This window comes from Alosa pseudoharengus, unplaced genomic scaffold, assembly GCF_046254945.1.
Source record: "Alosa pseudoharengus isolate Yale_2024_CS ecotype anadromous, Long Island Sound unplaced genomic scaffold, YU_APseudo_1.1 YU_APseudo_1.1_scf_21, whole genome shotgun sequence".
Taxonomy (NCBI): Eukaryota; Metazoa; Chordata; class Actinopteri; order Clupeiformes; family Clupeidae; genus Alosa; species Alosa pseudoharengus.
The window spans coordinates 22,649,057-22,677,031 of record NW_027468674.1 but is presented as its reverse complement, the minus strand read 5'-3'; the positions used below and the strand labels follow the sequence as shown (position 1 = coordinate 22,677,031).

The following is a 27,975-nucleotide window of genomic DNA, read 5'->3' as shown; positions in this document are numbered from 1 at the left end:
AAAAAAGCAAAGTAGAAGAACCAGAGCAGACTGCAGTGATGTTACTCCACTTTGAAGGTTTTTTATTTGTTTGTCAAATACAAGGATAGTCCATGTTCAGGAGAAGCAGAGGGGGTCGTGGCAGAAGCTGTACAATATTTACACAAGGCTGTTTTTCAGGGGGAAAACAGAAATATTAAGATTGTTCCAAAATAATACTCATGATACCAACAAACAACAAGCGGATAAAATGAAAACATCCTTAAATATTACGCGTACATAAACCATCCCTTGTGGGAGCAGAATGCTTCTCGAAGCTCTCTTACAACCGTTTTTTTTGTTTTGTTTTTTTATTTATTTTTTTAATGAATGAATGGATGAATGAATGAATGAAAGAATGAAATTATAGCCTACAATGCTGTTTAGTTTTCAAATATATTTAACTTTTTTTCTCTCTTCCTCCACACGCTCTCCATCTTATTTGTAAAAAGGAAACAAAAACACTGAAACTGACGCCACTTTAAGTCCTCCTTGAACGCAAATCCTTCGTGCAGAGCGTAAAGGCAGAAAGCTAGGAAATGTGGCAAAAACATTTCATTTGTAACCTTTGGAAACAAACAAATAAAACAAACAAAGGAAAAAGAGTTACTTCAAGGGCTAATGAATGTGTTTCTCTCATGTGAGTTCCTGTTAAAAACGTCTTTCGTATAAATAATAAAAATGCGTGTATAGTATTATTCTACATCATACACAGCACTCACATTGCCTGAAGCATTGAATGTCAATACATATTTACCCCCCCTCCCGCCACCCTTCCTTTCCGAGTCCATTTTAAAATCTCACTGCATTCTTCACTCGTCATTAGAAACACTACCAGTCTTTTCACCTGCTCTGTAGTGTCCCTCACAGAGTAGGATAAAACCATTATTATTTTTTAAAAAATAATTCTGTGTAAAACAGTAACAGTTTCACTCTCTAACCATTGTTCAGAACCAGTTCACGCTGTCAGTAAAGAAGTGCACAATGAATCAACTGACTCACAGCGCCCTCTCAAAAAAAAAAAAAAACGACAACAAAAAAAAAAGTCTCCTTTTGCATCGAAATGTGATTCCGTACTTCCTTGAATATCATGGTTCACAGTGCCGTATCATATCTGTCTTTTTGCATCGTTTTTTTTTCTCTCTTTTTGCAACATGTGACTCAAACCACACTGTTGCATTCTTCATCTTCATCGTTTTGTCCTTTCCCCCATTTAGTTTGCTTGTTTATCTTTTAAATGCGATGGCTCCTGTTTCACAATGGCCTCTTACTCTTTTCATTCATGTGAATCTCACTACGGAGAGTGGAGACGGTGAGCTTCTTCACCATGTCACCCTCAGTCCCATTTCTTGTCAGGTGCTGAAGCTATAGGAATCAGTTTCAAAAAGGATATTTTACGACCCACTTTATGTTTCGCACTGATGCCTTGAAGTCAGGCAGATTTTTGTGTAATATTCCAGAACAAATCCGAGGCATGGCAGCAGTTTCCAAATCTCGCCTATGAAATTGTTCTAAAATTTCATTTCTCCTGTCCTCGTAGTCCTTCTGCCTGCACTACATCAGCCAGGGCTCTAGAGGGCAGCACTTTGACCCTCCTCGTCGCTCCTGCTGCCTCTCTCACGCTTTTGAGCTGAGGGCCATGAGCTCGATAAAGGAGTTGAAAAGGGTCTCAAGCCAATTCTGATTGGCCATACACTGCTGCACCACCTCCTCTTGGCCAGGGTCTTCTGAAGCTTGCTCTATACTGTCAGTCTAAAAAAAGAAACGGAAGAGAGAGTGTGAGAGAGAGAGACTGAAGATCACTACCACATATTCACACATAATTCATTATTTATTTATTCATGATTAATTTTACCAATGAATACCCACTAACAATACTACTTTATAAATCATTGTTTTTAATACTTACCGCAACTTAAAACTATTCTCACACATATTATTTTGTCTTTGTGCTTTATTATTTTGTAATTTCATTTGAACTAATATTACAGTTGTGGGTCCAGATTTGGCTTACCTCTTTTTTACAGTGTAGGAATGTGTGGTATTTATAATGATGAAGAGAATGATAGAGGCTGTAGATGCGACACGTTTCAGTCGACAGTTTAAGGTCCTGTTAAATAAAAGACAAAAGACAAGAAAAAAAGGTCAGGGATCACATCCTATAAACACAAAGTAAAAGATCAAGGAACAACGATGAAAAATTCAGTCAAAAGGAAGCATTCAAAAATATCCCTATGTGTTTATCTTAATCATATTTTAAATGACCTCTGTAAATATTTTAGTTTACTAAAAATGTGAATCGCCCCCCCCCCCTCCCCCAAACAAAAAAACCCACAATGCTACGGAATACTTTTCCTTTCCATTATGTCTTAAAAATTACATTTTTAATTACACAATGGGTAATGGGCAAGACACATTTTCATTTAATTTGTAATTTCTGACAACAGAACTCAATAATGCACTGCGGCTGAGGTCGTACCTGTGGTTTGGGCAGACTCTTTTTGACACGGTTCAGGGTTTTGCGATTGTAGCCCTCGCCGCCTAGCCGGACCCTCACTGTTCCAGAATCAAGTGGGTCGGCAGATATTTGAGGGAAGGTGTGAAGGGCTTCCTGTGAGGAGATAAGGACAAAGCTGCAGCTTCAGAATAATTCCCATATCAAAGACCACACGGAGATTAGCCAGAGAGGATTCTGTCATAATCTCTGTAATCTCTGTAAGAGTTAAACATATTTAAAACCAAAGATTCTACACAGGAAGACATGTGGTTTCTTCTCACTAAGATGAGGACAGAGACAGTGTGCATTCATGCTAGTTGCCCTTGTGACAGCAGTTGTAAGCATCAAACATGCACACACAGCTTAATGGACTTTATAATAAATGGACATCAAAGGCATAAAATGTATGAATCTTAATGGAGAGGAATGAGTCATGCATTCACCACCCCTCGTGTGCGGACAATAACCGGTCAGGTAAACCCAATGACAGAGACGATAAATGGGGGAAGTGGATGGGGGAGAAAGTGATATAGTGTATGACTGTGAGGTATGTGAAATCTTACGCATAAGTCCTATTCCTTACTGACTAACTAAAAATAAATAAATGGACCCCACACCGTGACTGACTTTTTATATTTTACTATATTGTCGCCATTTTTTCCCATCGTGACATGGGAATGGCAAGCATGGGGGATGGGCCCTGGCCCAAAACTTCTATTTGGCAACAACATAATAAAATGAAAGTGAGGCACAGTTTGCAGTCCATTTATTTTTCCTTTGTATAATCTATTTATCGGGGATTATAAGGATGAAAATGGAAGAGGTGATGTACCTGGTGTTGGGAGCTCATGTTGACTCTCCTCAGGAGCTTCCGTTTCTGTTCGCCGAGGATGCTGTCAATCTTTCGCATGGGCGGGAGGTACAGCTCGTCTGTGCACCAATGAGAAAATTTAAAAATCACTTGCCGTAGACAAGAGGGCAAATATACAGTAGACAGATAAGGATGACCACAAATAGCCATTTACTTGGGTAAACATGAGAGGTCCTTCTAACAGGTCTATTACACTATTCAGTGTTCACACTCTAAAGCTCTACTGCCAAGTTTATTCCACAGAGCTTTCAGTTGAGCATCTGAATACTTAATGTCAGATGATGAAAATGAATGAAAAAAATAACAGCTATCAACTATTAAATTAATCAGCAACTATTTGGTAATCGATTCATCGGTTTGTGTCTTTTTAAAAGAAAATACCTCAAAATTCTCTTGATCGCAGATTCTTAAATATAATATATTTCTGCTTTTAACTGAAAACTAAATATCTTTGGTATGTGGACCAAACAAGGCAGTGGAGGACATAATCTTGGAATTTGGAAAACACTGACTGTCATTTTTTCCACTATATTTTATCGATTAAACAACACATCTATTAATCAGATTAAACAGCTTAATCAACTATGAAAATAATTGTTAATTGCAGCCCTTTTTCTAATCGACCAAGCACATTGTACGGTCACATTACAATACCAAGAAAAGCAAGTATTTCTTACAGAACCATCACACAAAAATAAACGACAAGACATGACAGGAAATTAAACGCTTTTTGTTTGTGTCAGTCGATGTCGCACCTTCAGTGTCCTCCAGCGCCTGGATCATGTCGGGGTCTAGTGCCGTGCTGACCAGCATCTCCACGTAGCTGCGGAACATCTCCCTCATGGCACGCGTGTTCAGCCCACCTCGCACAGATACTGGAAGAGGGGGGGGGAGGGAGAGAGAGAGAGAGAGAGAGAGAGAAAGCATGACTTTTATGAACTCCTCCATCCTTTCATGCATTTCAGAGCAGCATGGCTTCCTGGAACACACAGGTCTTAAAGGCCAATAATCAATATCGGTCTGAATCATTGTGCAGAGTGCAATTGGCTGTCTTAACATAATTTAATCATTGGATATGGTATAATATGACAGTAACTGCAAATCACTCCAATCAATGTATTTTTCATGGCTCATATGCAGAAACTATTCTACTATTTTGCCAGTGCTGTATTAGTATATTGAACATGTTTTACAGTGAAACACCAATCTGACCTTGAAACAATAACGTTAAGGTCAATAAAAGTGGAGCAACTCAAGAGTAATCAAGGATTTTCTCTCATTAATTTGGAAAGAAAATCATTAAAAAGTTATTAAAATGAACAGTACATATACATACACTACACAAATAACACAGGCACTCAAGCAGTCCGCTAACACATGTGCAACACTGACCATGTTGAATTCCTCCCATGTCTAATAGTCATTCTGACATCTGCTATGTCCAAACTAGTACACTACCGCGGTATGATGTGCCATTGCCGTTTTAAAACAATAACAATATATCGCGAGACGCTTTGAATTTGTTTGAGTCCATTTGATTTGCATTTCAGAGCTACAGACCAAGCTTCAGCCCAACAGCCCTCTGTGGTCACAGGGGCTCTGTGCGGCATGCAAATCGTGTGGTTTTAGAGGACGCTTGTAGCGTCGAGCACATCAGTGGATGAGAATAACTTGCAGTTCCGCACAAGGCAGCGCTGATGAAATGCGCTGACAATTTGAAAAGTCACATGTTTGCATGCCTATTGCCCAGCGAAAGGTGTGTCTGCTCAACGGCTCATTTCCTGGGTTGATTTTGTTTTTCCTTTTAAGATTTTGCAGGCAACAAGGCCACCAAATTGCAGTGAGAAATGTCAGCAGAGGTTTAATTCTAAGAGTGAAACAATTGAAAGATAACTTACAGTAATTATCTATGCATCTAATATGAGGTACGTTCTTCTCTGGAATTAGGACATTTTGTCTGCCTAAATGTTCTGCTAGTGTTCCCGTGTGAATAATGCTGTTGTCTGTCTAGCAGATTCTCTCAAATGCATTTCTGCACTCATGAAAGTGAGTCGAACTGTGCAAAATGAACAGTAGGCCTATGTTGAGAGGGCCATGGGAATTTGAGAAGTCTCATCACTTTAGAGAAGTTCATACAGCATTGGAACGTAGTGTGCTCAAGACAACATTTTCACAAGAACACCCAGGGGTGGTTTGAATTGAATAAAACATGTAGCTCTACTCTGGTCTGTTATTTGAAAGCTCTGCAGCAGATCTGTGTTCCCAACCTGATGCAACATTTCCACGTTCCACATTTCTGCACCATTTCAATTAGCCTTGGTGCATTTAGCTTCAATTTTCGCAACAAAATTCACTGCATCTGCAGTTAAGTATCTCAAGCATCTTCAGTTGTCATGAAACCACAGACGCTTTCTCCATGGGCACAAATACTAATATTTCATACAATTTATGCCTTCACAGACTGGTAAAAAATAAAGGAAAGGAATTAAAATCCTGCCAGACACACACACACACACACACACACACATACACACACACACACACACACACAGTGTTAGACTTGTTGTTTAGTCACTCACTTTCATCCTCACTGGCCGAGGAGTCGGATGAGGATGATGACGGCACCTCCTTCAGCCACTTCCTCCTCTTCTTCGGCGGAGGTTCGGCCTTGGCCTTGACCTGGACCGGTTTGGAGGGACGCTCCGACCTCCTCTCTCCACCGCCTCCCTTCTTCTCCTCCTTGGCCTTCGTGCGTTCGGCGGCTGGTGTCGTCGTCGTGACCCTCTTCTCGGCCTTCTCCATCGCCGGCTGGGCTCTCCGCTCCCTCTCTTTCTCGCGTTCCTTCTCTTTCGTCTTCACCGCCCGGTCGGAGACCCGTTGCTCTCGCTCCTTGGCGTTGCTCCTCTCTCTCGTTTCGCGCTGCTCCCTCTCCTTTGGCTTCTCCTCCTTCTCCACGAGAGGGGCCGACTGGTTGTTGGCAGGGGCAGCCATCCTCTGAAGGGACTGGCGCCTGGACAAGGTGAAAATTGTGTTTAATTTGAAAATTTCAAATTACTTGTGAATCCTGTCTTCCCATTATTAACACAAAAATGTCATACAATTTATGACTACACAGGGGTGTGTTTCCCAAAACCATAGTTTCTAACTAAGTAAGCAACTTTGTTGGTTGCAATGCAATTTCCCATTGCCAACTAACTAAGTTACTAACAGGTTAGCAACTATGGTTTTGGGAAACGCACCCCAGACTGGTAGAAATAAAGGAAAATAATTACAATCCTGCCAGACACACATGCACGCACACCTTCGACTAATAACTTGTAGTTTAGTCACTCACTTTCATCCTCACCTACTCATAAAAAAAGGATATGTGTAAAATAATTTTAAATAAATATATTTTTAAAGTTCTATGCAAACTTCTCCTTCATCCAAGACCAGCAGAGATGTGTGTTAGAGAAGTTGTAGGAGACTTTTGAGATGTTTTGAGCTGTAAAAGAGTTATCTGAGGCTGCTGAAAAAAACAAGCCAATGTCTATGGGGTCATGCTGTAACCTGAATTGACTCAGATTTTGGGTGTGGCAGTATTCGCATCAAAGGATGTTGTTCATCAGATCATAAACAGCCACAGCAACAAAGAGAATTTGTTGGTGCCTGCATCGAAGGCTTGCCGTTTGCCTAGTTGTGTTCTTGATCAGTTCAAAAACAGCCACAGCAACAAAGAGGAATGACCGAAGAATTTGTGGGTATTTTGTTGGTGGCTGCATTAGGGGTTCGTGTTTGGTCTGTTTATGTTACTGATCGGATCAGAAACAGCCAGAGCAAAGAAGAGAAGTGACTGAAGAATTTGTTGATATTTGTGGGTGGCCGCATTAAGGGCCTGTGGTTTGTCTATTAATGCTGCTGATTAGATCATAAACAGCCAAAGCAGCGAAGACGAATGGTACATGGTACCGTGAAAGAGGTACAACATGCAGCGAGATTGCACCTGATGCGAGCCAATTGTGCATGGTCATATCCTGCATCATTCTGTGTAATGCTAAACAGGATTGGTTGTTGATTGGCCACTATTGAAAATCCCCTAAATACAGCACAAGAAATGTAACACTGTATACCCACAGAAAACAGAAAAATACCCACTTCTTGATCTAATAATCTAAGGGTGCGTTCGTAAATTGCCACTCCCGAGCGCTCCGAGCACACTTAACCGTTCATAAATTCGGAATTATCGTGTATTTAATCAGAGCTTCACACTCTCGGAGCGTCCAGAGCATGTCAGATTGAATTTACGAACGCACCCTAAGTGTCCAGAGAACATGTGGGAATACCTGAGTGCGACAGAGGGTCTATGCCATGGCTTGCGGGAGCAGACCCTCACGTAGTCCTTCTTGTTCACATTCTCCAGGAACTTCACGTACAACCGCTGGTACCGTTTCTTCGCATCGCCAAAGTAGCCCAAATACTGACACCACACATCGAAAAAACAAAAACAAATGAATATCGGAGCTTATCACCATATCTGAGGACATAATCTAAAATAATAATTTGGGAAACACTGAATCACGATTTTCTGACACTTTATCGATTAATCAAATCGATTCATTGAGATTCATTGAACAGATGGAAATAATCTTTAGTAGCAGCCCTAATGATGAGGACAAAATTAAGTAATATGACATGACTATGAAAGGGGGTGATCTAAAGGATATCCCCTTGGCTGCGATTCGTCCGTGGGCCTTGGATATCCCAGGATATCCCCATTCATGTAATGTCCAATCAGAAATACAAATAGTTTGACCCGGATGCAATGCTTGTACGATAAAGCCCCACTTACGTTGCTGGTGGCACAGAACTGCCTTTGGCCATCTTTGATCTCGGGGCTGAACTTCTGCAGCAGCGCTTTCTGCACCCTCCAGATAGGTGGCGGCTCTCGGCCAGTCTGCAGTGCCAGCTACGGACAGACACATACAAACACAACATCAACCTCTTGATCTGTTTTGTTTTAGGGATTTACGACATAAAAAGCTGGATTTGCTAATGATTTAAACAAGTGACATTTCCAGACTGAGGATTTTGGCTTACAGCCTACACTATAAACAATAACTAATCTGTTGAGTCAGTAAACTTTTTAGAGGCTGCAAAGTTAATTGATTTTTTTTTAAATGATTGAAATGCATCAAACTCACTCATCCACGGTGCCTTCAGTGTATACTAACTATGCATTTTCAATTGCAAGGAGATATGCAGTTAACCAGTTAGATCAGTTTTCACACAGCACTCGGACATTTGAGCACATCTGAGATGACACAGCACTCTTGACATTTCAACATTTCCCAAATCTATGCAAACCATGGGTCTACAACACATCATTAGGTACATTTTCTATAGACTATCATTTGTAGGCAAAACAGTTTGTTTTAGAACACACCTTTGCATATCTTTCCATAAAACAACATTTTCATGCTAATATCACTGCAAAATTAGTCTTTAGTCTTATTGCTGCTCATATAAACTGTGATGGATGTTGTTATATACCCATCTGTTCTATTGTGGGCACAGAGGGCATAGTAGGATTTTAAAAAAAGAGTGTGAGTATCTATTACCAATGCTTACTAAAAATAGATGCTATATTGGTGGTGAACAGTGAAGACAAGCATGAAATCACTCTTTTAAAGTGCTTTTGAGAAAACGACACACGATGAAAACATCTCATTTCATTACCATGAAAACCATCTCATTTCATTACCAAAATCAAAATCACTGAAACAACCCAAGCATGTACTGTAGCAGCCTAACAAACCCAGCATTACCAGACAGGGTTGAAGTGGAGCTAGCAATCAAGGATCTTTGGCATTACAGCTGGCTTTCAGCACATTGGGTTGCTAGCTCTGTCTCAGGTCATGTGTCTGAGGTCACGACCCTAACACCTCAACGGTGAAAAATCTCACACATTTCAAAGTGACGCCCACTAAAGTCATTACTTTTAGCTCTCGTATTTGTTATGGTAATGTTATTGGCCTTTTCAGAACAAGGACTGTTTCCATTGCCTTTTCTAAAGCCAAAACAACCACCGTATCCATCCAATTACCATCCAATTACCATCGACTTGGCTCAACCCCCCAAAAAATGATGCCTATTAACTCTCACACTTGTAACACCCCAGTTGACATTATCAACACTTTTGCCCTCGCGTGAGGTCGCAGGTTTGCGAGCACGCGCGCACACACACACACACACACACGCACACACACACACACACCCACACACAAAAGCAAGCAAATCTACATTTAAGTGAAAAGGTGAAAAAGGAAAGCATACTGCTAATCGTACTTCAGTGCAACGACTTCACTGACAGTTAGTCAATGGAGGGGAGGGGGGGTAGACCCCATCTACAGAGGCAGATATCCCCACCTTGAGTTGCTTGATGTCCTCGATGCGCACCACAAACTCGTCGCGCTCGCGGAAGATGCCCTCGCCGCCGCTCTCGCTCTCGTCCTCCTCGCTCTCGCCGGTGATGGCCGCGCCCGTCTGCTTCTGCGCCAGGTGCAGCGGCAGAATCTGGGGCGTGGGCGGTTCCTCCGGAGACTCGGGGGCCACCAGGGCCGGCGCTGCCCGCTGAGGGGGCGTAGGGGCCGGGGGTGGAGGCGAGGGCGATGATGCCCCCGAGTGGCTGGGGGAGGGCGACGACTCGGCGGGAGGTGTTGCGTCATCGTCTCCTCCCGCCGCGTCCAGCGACAGGGGAGCGGACGGCGGCCGGGAAGCCGAGGGCGACCGCGGCGGTGGTGGGGGCGAGAGGACGGGGATGGAGGGAGCGAGCGGGCTCAAGGGAGCGGGAGAGGACGCCGCCGATGACTGCTGCTCCTTGTCTGGCTGCGGAGCGTCCTCCTCCTCTTCCTCCTCCTCCTCTTGTGGAAGGGGTGACGGGAGGGAGAGAGGTGGGAGCGGGGGAGGAGAGGGAGAGGAGGAAGGAGCGGAGGAAGGAGAGAGGGGAGGAGGAGAAGAGGGGCCAGTTGGCAGAGGAGTGTGTTCTGGAGAGTCTGTGGGGGAAAAAGAGGTAGAATGCAGAAGATAAAACAGCTATGCATCAAGAGTGGTGAAAATAGCTCTGGCCGAAATCAGGTGTGTAATGTAGGTCAGTGCAACCCCACGGTTCTTATGAAAATTGGGTTGCATTGATGGGTCTTTTTCTCTTACCTCCGACCTTCGGAACGCCCAGCATCTCCAGCTCAGGAACTCGGTCCTCCTCAGTGTCGTCCTTGTCATCCTCTTCCTCACTGTTCTTTCGCTCCTCTTCCTCCTCCCGACGCAGCTCCTCCTGCTGCTGCTGTTGTTGCTGTTGCTCCTCTGACTCCTGCTCCATCTCCTCCTCTTCCTCCTCCTCCTCCTCTGGCTCTTCCTCCGGTGCCTCTTCCCGCTCAAGCACGGCAGGCTCCGCGTGCTGGCCGAGGCCGTGGGCCGTCTGCCCGTGCGGGGTGTGAGTCGGGGGCTGGGGGCTGAGGGCTGGGGGCTGCTGGGTCGGGGTGAGCGGTGCAGGGGGAGGTGGAGGAGGCGGAGGGGGCAGGGAGGGCGCCGAGAGGGACGACGAGGTGCTGAGCTGGGGAGTGTCGTAGAGCGCCGAGATGGCCGACGAAATGCTCTTCTGCAGGTCCTGGTTCTTGCCCACCGAGTCCTCCTCGTCCGAGGAGAACGACGGCAGCGTCTCCAGGTTGCGCTTGAGCTCCTCGTCCAGGCGCTTGCATGGGCTCGGGCAGCTGCCCAGCGACAGGCTGCCGTCGCCCTCACTCTCCCCGAAGCCGCCGGACGCTGGGGGTGGTGGAGGTGGGGGCGGAGGGGGAGAGAGGGGACGGATGCCACCCGTCTTACCCGGAGAGGCGTCCCCGTTGCCAGGGCCGACCCCGGGACATGGGGGCATCCCCATCCCTGGAGTCTTCTTGCCTGATTTCAGGAAGTCCAAGAAAGATGCCATGAAGCCAGACTTCTCTGGCTCTTTGTCATCAGCCTATAAAGGGGCAGAACAGGACAAATTGGTAGACATTTATACATAGACATAAATTTAAAAACAACGTCTAATGATTCATAACATAAGCGTGTACAAAACAATGCTGTACTCTCATGAGTTTATTAATGATAAATGCTCAATGTATTGCCAAACTTATAATCTGTTAATGCCTTTATGTTGTCCTTTCTCACCTCTTGGCTTTTGGACTTGCCCTTCTCCTGGCTTCTGTTGAGGTCAGGTGGGCCAGGGGTCCCTGGACTGAGGCCCAGAGAGGGAGCGGACCCAACGGAACCGTCAGAGAGGGCCTGGTCGGTGCCAGATAGGGAGTCCGTCCGCAGCAGAGCATCAGAGGACGGCACCGAGCTGATGGGCAGTTTGATCTGCAGGAGGAAGGCACATACATTTACGATTGGTCACACTGCATTTAACACATATGTTTACATTGAGACACTGTTATCAAGTGTTTCATCAGATACTTCATCAGTAATTTAGTGTTGTTGGTACCATGCTCTGCAACAGCTCAGGTACAGTTCAGAGCCCTTTTTTACCACCATTTACCACCATTTATACAACTGGATTAACTTCTTGGCAATTCACTGCAGTAGATCTAGACCGATACCTCTGATTGCAAACAGAGAATGTGAGTGTATGATGACTCCAAAAAGGTTTCATTAAAAGCAAAAGTATTTCTCCTGCAACATTAGCACTCTGGAGGTTTTGTGAGATGGAATAATGGGATCAGCTTTCATTCCTTTCTCACCTTAATGGGTTTAATGGGTTCCTGGTGCTGATGGGGCATCGTCTGTTGTTGCTGTTGATGTTGTTGTTGTTGTTGATGATGATGATGATGTTGTTGTTGTTGTTGTTGCTGATGTTGGTGATGGTGATGCTGCTGCTGCATGTGTTGATGATACAGTTGGTTCTGCTCCTTATGCGTCATCTCCATGTCCATCATGGCCTCCTCTCGCCTCCCTCGGCCTCTGCCTCGTCCGCGGCCCCTGCCCCTCTCCGGGGGCACGTAGCCCGTCCCCATCTCACCCATCATGCTCCTCGACAGTTGGGGCTCGGGCAACGGGCGGATCCGCGGACGACCCCGCGGCCGTGGGGGTCCTTCCCGTTTGGGCTTGGTGGGCTTCCTGCCCCTCTTCTTGGGCCCGTCGTGGGGCAGCAGTTGAGGGGGAGGGCCGAGAGAGGGGTACCCGAAATCGAGGTCCTCCATGAGCGGGTTCATGGCGCTGCCTCCCATCCCACCTCCGCCGGACTTTCGGCAGCTGGAGACGAGGTCGGGGATCAGATCCGGGAGCCGGCGGCTGTTCAGGCGAATGTCGGCGGGAACGTCGGCCTTGTCCTCATCGTCCTCGAACTCGTACTCCTGCGCGTAGCTCTTCTTGGGCATCGAGTTGGGGTCGGGCCTCTCCTTGAGGAGGTGGAAGGAGCTGGACTTGAGGAGCTTCTTGGGTCGGGACGAGCAGAAGATCGGCGAGGTGAGTCCGCCCGCGCCCGGGCCCGAACCAGCAGCACTGCTCATCTTGTTCCCGGGCCCGTCGCCCATGGCTCCGGCGCCGCCCATGCCAAGACCCTGCGGCTGGGACTGAATCAGGCCAAGTTGTTCTGTGTTGACGGTGGACGGCAGCTCGTGAGTCTTCAGTGAGTCCAGGTCCAAGTGCATGGTTCCGTTGTCAGACTCGGAAAGGTCGGGGCAGTACTGGCCATACCCTTGGTCACTGTGGTGTCCTAGCATGTCATAGCCAGCTTCAGTACCGTCTCCTCTGCCTGCTCCTGCCCCCTTCATGCCCTCCATGCCTTCCTGCCCCCCGTGGCCCTGAGGCACTGCCTCCTGCCCCTGGTTCTCGCCTCCGTGGCAGCTGGACTTGTACTCGTCGGGGCAGAACATGTCCTCCATCCCCGGGAAGAAGGAGCGGTCCTCGTCCGGCAGGAGCGAGTCCGGGAAGCAGATGGACGGCAGCGGCACGTACCTCTGGCTCTGCTGCGTCTGGTTCTGCGGCTGACCCTGGCCCATGCCACCGGACTTGACCGCCGGGCTCCGCGTGTCGTACTGGTGCTGCTCCGCCGCCTGGTGCGCCTGGTCCAGCGGAGGCGGCTGCTGGTGCTGGGCCGAGTGACCGGGGTGAGGCCTGTCTTGCTGCTGCTGGGCGGCTGACCCCGTGGCCTGCGAGTTGGACATGTGGTGCGGGTGGTTCTGGGCGCTGGGGTGCTGCTGCTGCTGCTGCTGCTGTGAGTGGGGGTGTTGGTGGTGGGAGTTTGGGTGTGGCGGTGGAGGGGCCTGGTGGTGCGATGTGGGCATGTGGTGCCCGTGGGCAGCAGCGGCCGACAGGCCCAGGTCCGGCTCCGACAGGTAGGAGTGCAGCTCGGACGCGTGGTGCTGCTGAGCGTGGTGAGACGGGTGTCTCTGCTGCTGCTGCTGCTGCTCCTGCTGGGCTCGGTGGCGGTCCATGGACCCCGCGCTCCCGGCCTCTCCCCGAGCTCCCATGCCTCGTCCACCGCTTCCCCCGCCGCTGCCTCTCTCGTCACCCATGCCGCCCTCCGTGCTGGACGTCCGCGAGAGGGAGCGCTCCAGCATGTCCAGGGACGACACCGTCGAGGATTTGGACCGCGACTGGTCCTGCTGCTGCTGCTGCTGCTGCTGTTGAGACCCGCGCCCGTAGTGGCCCACTGACTCCAAAGCCTGGGACTGGAGTTGGAGCTGCAGCTGGGAGGTCTGCTGCTGCTGTCGGGCTTGGCTCTCCGCTGCCACCACTCCCCCGGCTGCCGCTGCTTCCATCATGGCCTGCTGCTGGCTCATGGAGTGCTGCTGCTGCTGCTGCTGCTGCTGCTGTTGTTGTTGTTGTTGCTGGGCATCCATCTTGTTCCGCGTGGTGTGGGAGAGCACCGACTGGAGCAAGTGCGGAGGCTGCCGTGGCTGATCAGTCGGAGAGTCCATCATGGAGATGGACGACTGCGACTGGGACGAGCGTGACTGCGGCGCGTGGTGCTGCTGGGATTGCTGCTGGTGGGACTGCTGCGGGTGGTGTTGCGCGTGCTGGGGTGGAGGCTGCTGTTGATGATGGTGCTGCTGTTGCTGCTGCTGCGCCTGTTGTTGCGTATGCTGCTGTTGTTGTTGTTGTTGTTGTTGTTGTTGTTGTTGTTGTTGATGTTGATGTTGCTGTTGTTGTTGTTGCTGCGCGTGTTGGTGCGAATGATGATGCTGCGGTGGCACCTCGGGAGTCTTGCACACGTATGCCATGTCAGCCGAGTCCTGGGCCTTCTTCTGGAGCTCCATGTGAGGGTGGGAGTGCAGGTGCGGGTGCGTGGGGGTGTGTGGGGCGTGCGAGGAGTGTGAGCTGTGAGAGCTGTGTGGGTGGTGGCCGGGCGCGTGCTGAGACAGCGGATGCTGGGAGTAGGGGTCACCGCGGCCGTAGTGGACCACGGAGCCCAGGGCGTCGTGGTGGTGCGAGTGGGGGTGCGTCTGGTCCGTGCTGCCCCGTCCGTCGTTGATGGATCTGCTGCTCTTCTGCTGCTGTTGATGGTGCTGCTGTGGGTGTTGCTGCTGATGCTGCTGTTGATGTTGCGGTTGGTGTTGTTGTGGTGGCTGTTGTTGTTGTTGATGCTGCTTATGCTGCTGCTGCTGCTGTTGCTGTTGCTGTTGTTGTTGTTGTTGTTGATGTTGCTTGTGTTGTTGCTGCTGTTGCTGCTGCTGTTTCTTCAATGACATCTCCAGCTGGCTGTCCAGGCCAGCACTGGCGCCAGGTCCAGTGACGCCACTGTTGGACGTGGCGCTGTGCGTGCGGATGACACTCTGGAGGTGGTACCTCTCCTCTGAGCTCTTGCTCATCTCGTAGGCGAGACCCTTGCCTGTGTCCTGAGCTGAGGCCACAGGCTGCTGCTGCTGCTGCTGCTGCTGGGCAGTCGGCGGAGGGTGGTGGTGGGAGGCCTGGGCCGCAGGGCTCTGAGACTGGAGCAGGTGCTGGATGAGGAAGTCCTCCTCGTCGTCGTCCTCCGGCGGAGCCCTCTCGTTCACCCCGAGCAGGCCCGCGTCCGACTTGGATTTGGGCGGAGGCGGAGGGTGGTAGGACTGGGAGCGCGGCCCCCGCGTGTCGGGGTAGCCCTGAGGCGACGGCAGGAAGGAGGGAGACAGGACCGATGACAGGTACTTGTTCGAGCCGGCGGCCCCTACGGGCGACTGGACAGGCCTGGAGGGCACGGGGGAGTGCAGCCCTGGACGGATAATTCCAGAATTGCCGGAGGGAGATGGGCTGGAGTCGGGGATGTGGTAGGACCCACCGCCTCCGCTGCTGCCACCTCCGGTGCCCCCGCTGCCCGCACTGTTGCCCCCACCCGCCGATCCGCCACCTGCCCCGGAGCGCAGGAGAGCGGGGGAGTGCCCGGCGGCTCCGTAGCCCATAGATGGGCTCCCAGCACCCCCCAGAGAGGGCGGCAACGAGCCGTACCCAGAATCCGCCCCGTACACAGAGTCGGCCGAGAAGGACTGTCCGCCCATGCTGCCATAGCCCTTGCTGACGCCAGAGGCCCTGGCAGAGGGCAGATCGTGGGCCTGCGGGGAGCTGAAGCCCCCGTAGGACTGTGAGAGGTGGGAGGACGGGGGCTGACCGGGGGAGTAAGACTGAGGCTGGGCCTGTGGCTGGGGTGGCGTCTGACCGGTCAGGCTGCTCGAGGGCTTGACGGAGGCCACTGGAGACCCGTAGCCGGACAGACAGGACTTGGGTATGGACTGCTGTGTGGAGTTGGAGGAGCTGGGTGCGGGCTGAGGGTGTGTCTGCGGGGGAGGGGGCGCGGACTGAGTGGGCGGCTGCTGGCGGGATGGAGCCGAGGTGGAGCTGGAGGTCGGGAGGGAGTTGGATGGTCGCACGCCGGCCGCTGAGGAGGAAGAGGATGAGGAAGAAGAGGAGGACGAGGCAGAGGACGCTGAAGGGGGAGTGTGAGGGGTCCGTGACGACGACCCCGAGCCGGAGGACGAGTAGCCGCTGCTGGAGTTGCTCTTCGTCCCTTTTCCGGCAGCTCCTGAGGATGAGGAGGAGGAAGGGTACGGGGGTTGGATGATGGGCCGGTACTGCTCGATCCTGGGGGAGGGCTTGTGGTCCGACGAGGGGCTGTGCTCCCCCAGCGGGCTGCAGGCGGAGAGGCCTCCGTGACGGGAGTGAGTGGGAGGAGGAGGCTGTTGGTACCCGGACACCCCGCAGCTGAGATAGTGCTGGAGGGGGTGCGGGGTGGACGAGGGGGCCTGGGCCGAGCTGGGCCGCTGGTAATGCTTGATCACGCTGTCCTGACGGGGCGCCGTCCGCTCCTGGCTGCTCGGCTGCGGGGGTGGCGGGGCCGGCGCCGAGGAGAACACGGAGGCGCCGTACAGCTGCGAGGACTGGTCCTGTAGCTGGGACGACAGCAGGTTGAACTGGTGCGACTGGAGGTGGCGCGCCGAGGCTGAGGCAGCTGCCGCCGCCGCCGCCGAAGCGGACGCCTGGGCCGACGATACACTGCCCCCCGTGGGGTCGTGACCCCCACGGTAGGCCGCCGCGCCCTGAGACGACAGCAACCGGTCGAAGCCCAGGCTGGACTGGGAGGGCGTCTTGATGTGTAGCAGCGGGTCGTGGGGGGAGAGGAGGCCGTTGGAGGTGGGGCTGAAGGTGGAGGTGTCCTGCAAGGAGACGCCAGGGAAGGAGCGGCCAGAGAACGAGGCCGGGTGCTGATAGGCGGACAGAGCGGAGGATGATGGGAAGGAGCCAGATCCGGGAAGGGCGCCAGAGATGAAGAGCTCAGCTGGGGCTGGGGTGTGCATCGCTGAAGACATAAAAAAGATAAATAAGGAAAGGTAGCAATGGATAGAGTGAGAGAGAGAAAGAAAGATGAGAGAGAGAGAGAGAGAGAGAGAGAAAAGAGATGCAGATACAGACCTGGCACTGAACATTTAAACATCTAACTTGAGAAAGCACTTGTCACAAACTCAGACTAAACATAAACATCAAATGAGAATCATCCGGTGGGATGGCTACAAGTTCATTGCTTTACAGCCAGGGCTATGAATTCAACAAGTGAAAAAAAAATTGAAAAACAGATCTGTAATCGCAAGGGTCTCGTTCGTTCGGTGCAGTCGCTCACCAGTCTGCCAGGAAGGCGTGCGGAACTGCGAGAGGAGAGAGGAGGCGGAAGGCGGCGGCTGAGGACCACGGGACTCCAGGGCAGATATCAGGTTCATGACGGATGCATCTGCACCTGAGGGGCTGGCGTGGTGAAGCCCTGCATCAAACAACCCTGACAGGCCTGAAACCACATCAGTGTCATATTAGATTAAATTCTCACTCACAGTCAACACTGACGCCAAAGAAGTGAGAATTGCTACCACCAACAAGACAACAGAGAGATATTTTATTACAAATCCACATTTTAAGCTGCATTAGAATAGCCAAATCATCTGTTAATTGGATAAATACAGCAAATGATACACATCCAAATAGGAGTTCTCACTAAGGTATGAAATAGAAGGAGGCATCTGCAGAACTTTGAAATTAAGAGCAATCTTACCCAAACTTCGCCCAGCTGCACCCCAAGCTCCTCCCTGTCCAGAGCTACCTGGGTGGTGATTAGTTGCATAGCCCTGCAGAGGGTGGGGTGTGGCATAGGCCTGTCGGTGAAGAAGGTCTGACTCTGGATGCGATGACCTGGAGCTTCCATAGACCAGACTGAGATAAAAAGAGAGAGAGAGAGAGAGTGTAAGTCTTAAGCAGCCTAAACAAAACAATACTGAGTTTCATGAAGACTGTATTCTGAGAATGATAATACATCTGCAATGTTATCAAAAAATATAATAGGTCGTGACATATCCGTTTACTTCTGGATATCTGGCTAAACTAAAGGATTTGTGGGTAGCAATTGATGGGATTTAATGCTGAATTTACTTGAAATTGTAAAGTACCAAAATAGAATGCATTTCCATCAAAAAATAGGTCGAGGGTTTTGTAGGGGTACAGCTGCACATGCTCCGATGTGATATAACGCCAGATTTATTTCACCTAGAATGCAATTTTGAGGATCTCGTAGGGCCCCAGCACCACTAGGTCCACAGAAAGCCATTTAGAACCATTTGCATGCCGTAAAATAGATGCACGACTGAAACTCTCTATCCAGACATGCAAACGAAAACCATTTCCGAACAGTTGTGTGTACCGCGCTTAGCAAGCTAACATGCTGACAAAATAGACCACTTTGTCATATGACTTTGCGTTAATCGTTATTAATCAAATAGGTGAATAGTATGAAATAATATCAGGTAACATGTATTTTGCATCACAGGCTTAATATGGTTTATCAATAGTATGTGTGCTACGGGCGCTATTTCGAAGAGTATGTTATTAGCATCGGCGGCAGGCAACGGGGTTTTCAGCAACCGCGGCCTGCTGAAGGCCTTGTTAGCTGACCCGGCTAACGCGTTGTTCGGCAGTGATCACAACTTCCCGATATAGTACACTGAATATCACAGTAAAAGGCTATAGAAGAATAATTTCATGCGATACCAGCTATCACATTTAACAGGTTGTGCTTTGGTGTAATCTGGATAATTTGTCCAAACAAGCCTCCCTTAGCATAGCATGGATTTATGGTGGAGGCTAAAATGTGGCTCGTGTTAAGCAATTAACTTTGGGACCAGAGGAATCATGTTAAAAATATTGGCGTCATGCGTCAGTCGGGTCGCTAATTACTGAGGGAAATTTGGAGATGTCCTATTTAGAATTGAATACATCAGGGAACATCTTTTACCATGCTCTATGGGAATAAAAGAAAAGTGTATGTTGTCATTCAATTAAAGCAGGTAACATTAACTTGTCGGCGTGACTGCTATTTCTATTTAATTGTTGCGGCAATGCATTATATTTGTCAAGAAACCCGTGCATTTAAGACCTTCAATGTCACCTTAAAGTGTGTTCTAGGAATTGTGTGGTTCTATTATTTTAGACAAAAGGCATAATTATGTTAATCAATCTAAAGTGTGTTCACTGTCACTTTGTAACAGAGCATGTGTCTAGAGCAAGGGTGTCATTCTAATGGGAGGCGTGAATTATTGTAAAAGATCCAGTAATTTAAAATAAATAAATAAATGGCAAGAGCACAAACCCGCCCTCCCTCTCCTCTCTCCACCCAAAAAATCCTTATGTCTACCTTCCAAACCACATTAGGACTGTCAATCACATTCCTGGGGTTTCCGAGACCCCAACCCCCTCCCACATGCACCGCTTTTCAATTGATGGCTTGGATGGAGGTTTCAGACACCTTCGTAGCGGCCGTAACCTGGGTAGTGTTAGGTCACAACAAAAACTAAGGGGGTCTAATGGCGATGTTAATGTTATTGATTATCAGATTAATTGTTTTTTTCAAAGTTACGATATGCATCATCCACATGGTCAATTTCTTACCTTGCCTTCGCCGATCTCTCATAGCTCCATCCTGCTCCTGCGCCTAGATCACCAAAGCCCGCTCCTGGGTAATTTCTATCCATTAGTGAAATATGTGCGACAGAGCTGATGGAGGCAGCGGAACGCGGGTTCCAATAATCCCGACTGTGAGACTAGGTCTTCGTGACTGTCAGGTTCTGTTCATTATCCTCCGTTCAAAAAGCAAATCCATGCGAGTGGAAATACGGCATATTGAGAGGGAGAGAAATGGAGGAGAGGGTAATAGAGGGGGGTGTTCACCGTCCTCTGGATTAATAAAAAAAACGTTACCTCCTGTCTTACTCTCCCTCCCCTACCTTTAAACAAAAAACATTCTCTATGAAAACCTATAGATGTGCTGCAAAAGATGATAAAATCAAATTCGGAAAGCAATAAATTACTGATGTACACATATGACCGTACACGTCCTTTCCTCCGCCTCTTCTACCCTCTCTCCGCTTACTTTACTTGAGTCGAAAGGTAAGCTAATGGCCACGCACGCAGGGTGGATCAACCGCTGTTACATTATAGCCTAAATTCTCAAGCAAAGTGTGCCGCGATATTAGGAGTAAGTGTAATCTCAATGCATTTCGATATGGCATGCAAAAAAATTCCCACCCCAAATTTGTTGTGAGCTAGCTAGCATCGAGCTAGCCCTGTCGACGCATCCGAATAAGATGGTGTTGCTCTATTTTCATATTTTCGTCCTCCCTTTGTTTTCGCGTTTTGAGAAACAGACGATAAACTACCACTAAAAAAATAATCAACGTCCTAATTCCGATTTAATCCAACTAGATTTTGAGATCGCGGCCTCGTCTTTTTTCATAATATTAGTCATTTTCCCTTGAAGACGCCATTTTTGAAGGCGGCTGTTTCTCTCTCCTCCCTCCCCTCTCTTGTACACGAACTCACGCGTAGTCTGCCCCCTCCACCTCTCTCCACTCTCCCCTCACTCAACAAGCTCAGCCGACAGAAATTCCCAGAATACATCTCACCCTGTATTCAACATTTATGTCCAAACTAACGATGGACAAGGGAAAGAGTAGGGGCAATTATGTGAGTAAATGCACACGGCTTGCTTTCAATGTTTCACAATAGACGAGAACATCAGAGACCACTGACGACGGTAGAAATGTTAAACCATAGTGACAAATATCTTGTTCTTTTCCCCTCTAATATAGAACAGAAGGAAGAAAGAGTTTTTCTTAAATGAAATGAAATAAAATAAAAGTTGCATAGAATGCAATATCAATGAGAATGTATTTTGATTCTGTGCCATCCTCTCCTAAAACTGTAGATATCGTCAGAAATAACTGACGATTGCACATGCTGTTGTTGTGTTAGCTGAATGTGAAAACGATGTTCATTTCATGGCATATTTTGATGTGTGATGTCTTGCACAATCTGGTACAGTATGTCCATTACCAAATCAAAAATGTCTCCCAAATGCCCTCTGGTGGCGACAAGAGGAACAGTTACGAAATAGCTGTTGCTATGAGGTGAGCATCCGTGCAAGCTCTTCAATTTTAACTGGCTTTGTGGAACACCCAATGCATTTCAATACATTTTCTTTATTAGTTTTGTCTGGTCTAATCTTCTAACCTAATGCTGACCTAATTCTGATGCTGAAGAAACACGGTAAATATGTAGGTTCTGAATTATGCTTTTGAAAGAAAAAAATCAGGCCTAAACGTGACCTGTGTGTTTTCAGAGAAGTGGGAGACCCTATTTAAGAAATGTATATGCAGGATAGCCTACACATGTAGATGGGATTCTAATCCACGCGTAGGCTACTGAACACAATATATGGATGAACAGATTATCAGATTAATCACCCACTCGGCCACCTCTATATTATCTATTATGATTTTACACTGAAAGAGTGGTACTTTATCGTCTCAGTCAAACGTGAGCAGTAATGACCGCCATGGGTTGACGGAGGGAATGGTACAGTTTTGCTGGTTCTAGGGGGGAAATATTGCCACCTAGTGTTTTTGTGCACAAGTGCATTATATGCACACTGTAGGAGGCTTGTAAATATCCTATCCTGAATTCAAACCATGTAAGTTGATAAGTCTATAACCTATGGAGCCTGCCAACAAATAATATCAGTAAGGTCACTAAAATGTGTCAAGTATGTGCAATGCAGAAATAAATAAGGTATTAGCATGTATAACTATGTACCAGTGTGACTAGGCCTATGACTGTTATCCAAAAATGGTACGGATAGGTTTTATTGGAGATGTTGCATTCCTAAAATTATACAGGGAACTGGGTGTCATCTGATCCATGCAGTGAATGGAGGGAAGACCAACCATGGAAACGGCACCTTATTTTCAATAACACTACCACAGCAATGGAACAATCCGGTATCTTATGGCAAAGGTATTGGTAGTACATTTTGGTTGTCTCCCTATGTCTGACACTATAGCCTGCACCTCAGGTGTTGGGCCCTAATAGGAATTATTCAGTGGAGGAGATGTAATGTGAAGTCTCTCCAATAAAATATAAATGATAAACACTATACAGTAGGCTACTACCAAAACATTATAACGGTATTATGCATATTTACATTGTTTATTGATATTAATACATTTTATTCTAAATGACTTACACATACTGTCATTGGAAAGTGGTTAGAGTTCAGCGTCCATGCGTTTCTCCTCCTTTGCCCTGTGCATAAGCCATCCACACACTATGGTGGCCACTTTCACCTCCACACAGTTCTTGTCAGTGACTCAGCTGCATGGGCACAAAGGGCCTCTGCCACAGCTCAGCGTGATGATCTGATCTCAGCCCACTCAATGTCTCCTGCCGTCTCTTTCAGTTGCAACGTCGCTCTCTCCTTGTCTGGTGCTGCCAGACTGTCTCCGCTCCGTTTCTGCTGGGACTAAAGTCTGGGAGTTTGCAACTGAAGAGAGCCCTAGAAAGGTCTTCTAGTTTTCAGTGAGTCAGCGAATTATGATGAATAGTGATTAATCCATTTTATCTAAATATCAGGGGCCTTTTGTGACGGACCTAATACAAGTGCATAGGATATTCAACATGGTGTCGTGGTATTTATAGCACCAAATTGAGGCCAGAGATTATCATATTGTTTATATCTTGAAATCACGTTGGATTTTTTCTCCAAGGTAATCAAGTACAGCTATTACAGATCTGTTATAACCTGGTGCATCAAAGAGATATGCCTGCAATTGATGTAAAAAATGTTTTTACATCAAAGGTAAAAAAGGTTTTTACATCAAAGGTAGGTTTTTGTATGGGTACCTTCTGTGCTAGGGTCTGTCATTTCGAGTCTAATTCGTAACATAGTGCAATGCAGTTGCATATAGGATCAAAGCCATCCATACATTTCATAGGGTAATTTGGTATTCCCCTGTGAACTTCCTATTAAACTACTGTTGGCTTTAGTGTGTTACTTGCTCAACCAGTTTACCAACAAGACACCTCTGTGTCTTCAAAAGGACCTCTGTAAGTAGAGGTCAAACCTGGTTGAGGTCACTGCACTGGATGCCCACTCCAAAGTACTAACCAATTCTGTTTCAACACCTTTATACATTAAGGGGAGTAAAGCTTAACAGACATTGTTATAATGCTCGTGAGCAGTTACAAAAAAGGTGTTCTGTTTTTTATTTAAATTCTTGAAACTGTTCTGTTTAAAAGAAGAACTCACAGTGCCAGCATTTTGACAGGCAAAAGAGCATTGTGTGATTTTAATCGGTGTGCTTTTGAAGAATTGCTCAGTTAGCTCCCACAGGGCAAGGTTGTCGACGGCACCAAGCAGCCACTGAGAAAATGAGCAGAAAATTGCAAACACTTGCCAGGAAAAGTGAAAAAGGTAAAGAGGAGGGGGGGGAGGGGGTCTTATTACAGCTGGTTTGACTATTCAGCGTCTCACCCAGAGACAGCTGGAGCCACGGAGAATGACAGGGAGAATGAGGGACGAGAGAAGAGAGAGAAAAGGTCATTGCAGAGAGAGCGAGAGAGAGAGAATTAGAATGGAAAGCCAGACATGTATAGAGAGGTGTGTGTGTGTGTGTGTGTGTGTGTGTGTGTGTGTGTGTGTGTGTGTGTGTGTCTTTGTCTGTGTGTGCATGTGTTCAGGGCAGGATGCCAAAAAGAACCTAAACTTCATTTTATAAATCCCTGCATTATGCAACACTCATGCCAGTTCAGTTTTATGCAGTGGAAGATTACACGGGATTACACGCAAATCCCATTCAGCATCCTCAACGTGTGCTGTCAGACCCATCACCGCTGCCACAAGAATAAAATGATTTCTGAGCTTTGCAGCTCATAACTCTGTGCATCCTGTGCTGCGCCAGGCAACCTTTGCCATGACAGTCCGCATGATAAACCAGGCTAGCTTGCATCTAGAGCATTGGACATCTTTAGGTGTCCAAATCACCTTGCCTTGTGTGGAATCACAGTGACAGTGAGAGACACTGTGCGTGTGTGTGTGTGTTGTGTGTGTGTGTGTGTGTGTGTGTGTGTGTGTTGTGTTGTGTTGTGTTGTGTTGTAAGCTAAATGGATCCTACAGCAGACACCCGCCGTGTGTCAGGAGGTGTCTAGCTCAACATGAAAACATTTGTGTCTTGTCTGACAGTCTCAACCACACACACACACACACACTCACACTCACAGCATGCATATGCCTCCCGCTGCCATGACTGACTCAACAAGTAATGTGCAGACATGCAGATCGCACATGTGCCACTTGCCACGCTGCCACCACTACACAGATATGGCAGTGTGATGCAGTCGACATTTCTGATCTTCCATGGTAAATGAAACGTGCTCCTGCACTCAAACTCAACTTAACTCAACTTGTCCTCAAATTATCTTTCTCTCTGTCTCTCTCTTTCTCTGTCTCTCTCTTTCTTTCTCTCTCTCTCTGTCTCTCTCTCTGTCTCTCTCTTTCTCTCGCTCTCTGTCTCTCTCTCTCTCTCTCGCCCTTTTTGTCCTCTCCTACTCCTCCCTCTGCCCCCTCCCCCTCCCTCCATCTTCTTGCCACTCTTACAAAAACTCCTGCCACTAGTCCTCAGAGGCCACTCAACTTAGTCCACAGACACGCCGTCCCAACCACACTCCCCTCTCTATCACCACTACACGTCAACATGCCCGAGGTCGACGTCCCAGCCCAGTGCCTGGCTCCCAAAGCAGAGATGGACAAGTGGTGAGTTATGAGGCACTTTTACATGTATCAATTTAAATAGTCCATCCGAGTGTCAATCTGAATTCATTCAATGTACAATTGTTGTTCGTGTAAGGCTGTAAAGTTACAGGAGACACGTGAAACTGTGAAGATGTTAAGTTAAACTTATACAGATGTTTTTGATATATGAATATTCTAATCCTACATCATTTCATCTTAATAACAGATAAGAAACAATGCGTAGTATGAACACAAATCACACTACACATTTGACTTTCCATGCATGTTTTCATTAGTTTGTGATGTTTAATGTGGACTCCTTAGTTAATTGAGTTGATTTAGTTGAGCTAAGCAGAGCGGGAGAGTCCAAGCACATGGCTGCCTGGGGGTTGTGAAAAGTACAAACATGATGATGCAGGTGGAAAAACACTGCAGCTAGCCATGATGTTGTGAGCACAATCTTGTATAGCACCATCATCAACACAAAGTAAAGCATACTGTGAAATTGGTGATTATGATTGTGCAATACTATTACTTATCCTGTATAAAAGGTCAAATGGTATAAAATCATCATATGGTGCCTATTGTCTTACTACACACATTAGGCTAATTGGTATAGTCTTTGTTATGATGGTTGAATATAAACGAAAAATTCAGGAATTCGGGAACAAAAATTATGACTAAAATTCTACGAATCAGGACACATGGGTTGTCGCCTAGATACTATGCAGAAACCTCTAAGAAGCTGGATATCATTAGTTTGAAGAAGCACGTAAGATGGTGATCTCTAACCCAAATGAGCAAAAGGCCATTAGAAATGAATTATCAGTGGCATACACATGCACTTATAGTATCATTCCAACCTTCTCAGCAGGATATCTCCAGAGATAGATCAAATCAACAAGATAATCATCTCAGACGGATCTGGAAAACTTGACTTAATATTGAAGAAATTGAGCTCGGACGGAAGAGCAATAAATGTGTTATTAGAGTAATGTTAAGACTCTTATTGACCGGCCCTGATGAACAGGCCATATGTCTGGATGGCATCCAGCATAAGAGCACTTTCCATGTGACAACCAGCTGTGCTGCCCTGGCGTGTATATGCATTCACATATTAATAGCATGCCACCAAAATAGCCCTCACATGTGTAACCTATGGGAGTGGAGGGTGACAAGTGTACCCGGTGGGGGATGTTGCAGTGCAGTTCATGTTTCCCATCCTGCAGCAGCCTTCATAGTACCGCCTAACCCCCCTACCACCCACCCCAGCCCCCGATGCAGGGTGTTAAGTAGCTACACGCATGCAGACATGGCGCAGCCTCCTGACCTTACCAGGTTCAGAGGTCACGCATGGTCAGATGTGTTACAGTAAATGAGTGACAGTACTGGAGGACACGCACGACAGTGTGCCCGTACACATGTGTGCGCCACATGGTGAGAGGGCCGAGACCTTTGTTGACATTTGACAAAAAAAATGTGCCCCTCATCTTCAAGTACTTTAACATGCAAAGGTCAGTTGAGACACATTTGTACAGCCACACTGTACGTTCTGCTCTTGCTTGGCCTGTCCAGTTAACTACAGCGATAAGGATCTGGGATGGCTAGCACAGTGGCAAAGCCCTTGAGGTATTAGCGCTGCACAGATCAGCTACCCGTGGGTCTAAAATTAATTGTGCTGAACACTGGGATACTTGAAGTAATATGTTTGGTCAACATGCTTCCATGCAAGGAACCATGGCTTCCTCCTTTGAACGGCTGGCAGAGTAGCTTAACTCCTTGGCATTTTGTCAGCCCAACCCACCTCCCCCCAACTTTCCATACCTCACTCTTGGAAGTGAGATGAGTGACATGATGTATGTTGTTTCCCAGTGTCCAGGGGAAAGGAGCAGAGGCCTGCAAGGACCTTATGGAAGCCTTCCAGACATGTGTGAAGAGTGCTTCTTCGTGAGAGAGATCCATGCTTCCACATCACAAGTACGGGGATCTATAAACGACTCTTTCTCCCCCTCTTATTATCTGTGATATATTGAATCTTTGGTAGTGTTCATTGTTTCTCCAGAACAAGACTGATTTTTGTCTTCGTGGCAACTAACTAGAATTGATTACTAATCATGAATTATGTGGTTATTATTTCATAAACAGCTGTGTTGTTACTCCATATGTATTTGTCCAACATTTTCATTGTTCATTTTTAAAATACAGTTTGAGTCAAACCCACAATAAGTAGCACAATTAATTGAGTGAAGCACCTACTTATGTCAGGTTTATGTTGCAAAAATGAAGCCACAAAGCAAAAAGATTTGTATGTAGCCTACAACAAGTAAAACTGAGATGAAGTATAGTCCATAGCTATTGGACTATTGTAAACAGGCATTTATGCTTTCTAGGAACATTTTGCAAAGCATTCAGCAAAGTTTGCATTAAACTATTGTACTATTGAGATATGTGAATATAATCTCTCCCTCTCTTTCTCACACACAGGTCCATCATTTTGGTTTTTGAGGGGTTGAGTCTACCAATTTCCCAGCATTCCCTGATGCACATTGCACTGGACTAAACCATCTTTGGGACGGAAGTGGGGGTGTTGATCTTTAGGAGGCCATGGCAAGCCCCCTCTTAATCCTGCCATACCATGTTTGTGTCCCTATTACAGTTCATGTATATATGTGCCCAAAAAATTGATTTTAAATGTCATATTGTCTGTGTACATGCACTGTACATGTCATTTCATTATGAATTAAGTTTATGCACTGGCAGTAGCCTAAGTGAATGCAATTTCAGAGCTATATGTCTTTTAATAGGGTGTCTGGTACTATAACAATAAAAGAATTAAAACAATCTGAACTGTTCCTAAATTGACAGCAGAAGAGTGAGAGAGAGAGGGAGAGAAAGAAAGAGAGACAGTTTTAAAAGGAAAATTGATGGGGAGATTCATAAACTTGACAGTTATGCAGCTGGGGAATAGTGCAGATTAACCAACAATTGGCAGGTGATTT

The 27,975-nt window shown here is 47.2% G+C and overlaps 1 protein-coding gene and 1 long non-coding RNA gene across 2 annotated transcripts; one reads left to right on the top strand and one right to left on the bottom strand.

The window, feature by feature from the left end:
- Window positions 1-36: 36 nt before the first annotated feature.
- prr12a (proline rich 12a) lies at window positions 37-20,705 on the bottom strand. The gene is made up of 15 exons (XM_076298177.1): window positions 19,800-20,705; window positions 17,914-18,071; window positions 17,491-17,652; window positions 12,140-17,172; window positions 11,571-11,759; window positions 10,575-11,379; window positions 9,792-10,417; window positions 8,215-8,331; window positions 7,709-7,842; window positions 5,966-6,396; window positions 4,142-4,261; window positions 3,348-3,445; window positions 2,498-2,629; window positions 2,033-2,128; window positions 37-1,770 (listed from the first exon to the last, which is right to left on the bottom strand). Exons 1-15 carry the CDS (start codon window positions 19,880-19,882, stop codon window positions 1,636-1,638), a joined length of 8,319 nt encoding a protein of 2,772 aa, XP_076154292.1. The 5' UTR covers window positions 19,883-20,705; the 3' UTR covers window positions 37-1,635.
- Window positions 18,029-27,788, top strand: LOC143137857 (uncharacterized). The gene is made up of 6 exons (XR_012990121.1): window positions 18,029-18,099; window positions 22,085-22,202; window positions 22,645-22,748; window positions 24,860-24,997; window positions 26,849-26,953; window positions 27,461-27,788. It is a non-coding gene; the product is annotated as an uncharacterized LOC143137857 (long non-coding RNA).
- The last annotated feature ends 187 nt before the right edge of the window (window positions 27,789-27,975 follow it).

Excerpts from the sequence above, each read along its gene's own strand:
- prr12a (XM_076298177.1), bottom strand. The coding sequence starts at position 19,882 with ATGGATAGAAATTACCCAGGAGCGGGCTTTGGTGATCTAGGCGCAGGA. Across the intron at positions 18,072-19,799 it reads GAGAGATCGGCGAAGGCAAG|TCTGGTCTATGGAAGCTCCA; the intron begins GTAAGAAATTGA and ends TTTTTATCTCAG. Across the intron at positions 7,843-8,214 it reads AGTTCTGTGCCACCAGCAAC|TATTTGGGCTACTTTGGCGA; the intron begins GTAAGTGGGGCT and ends GTGTGGTGTCAG.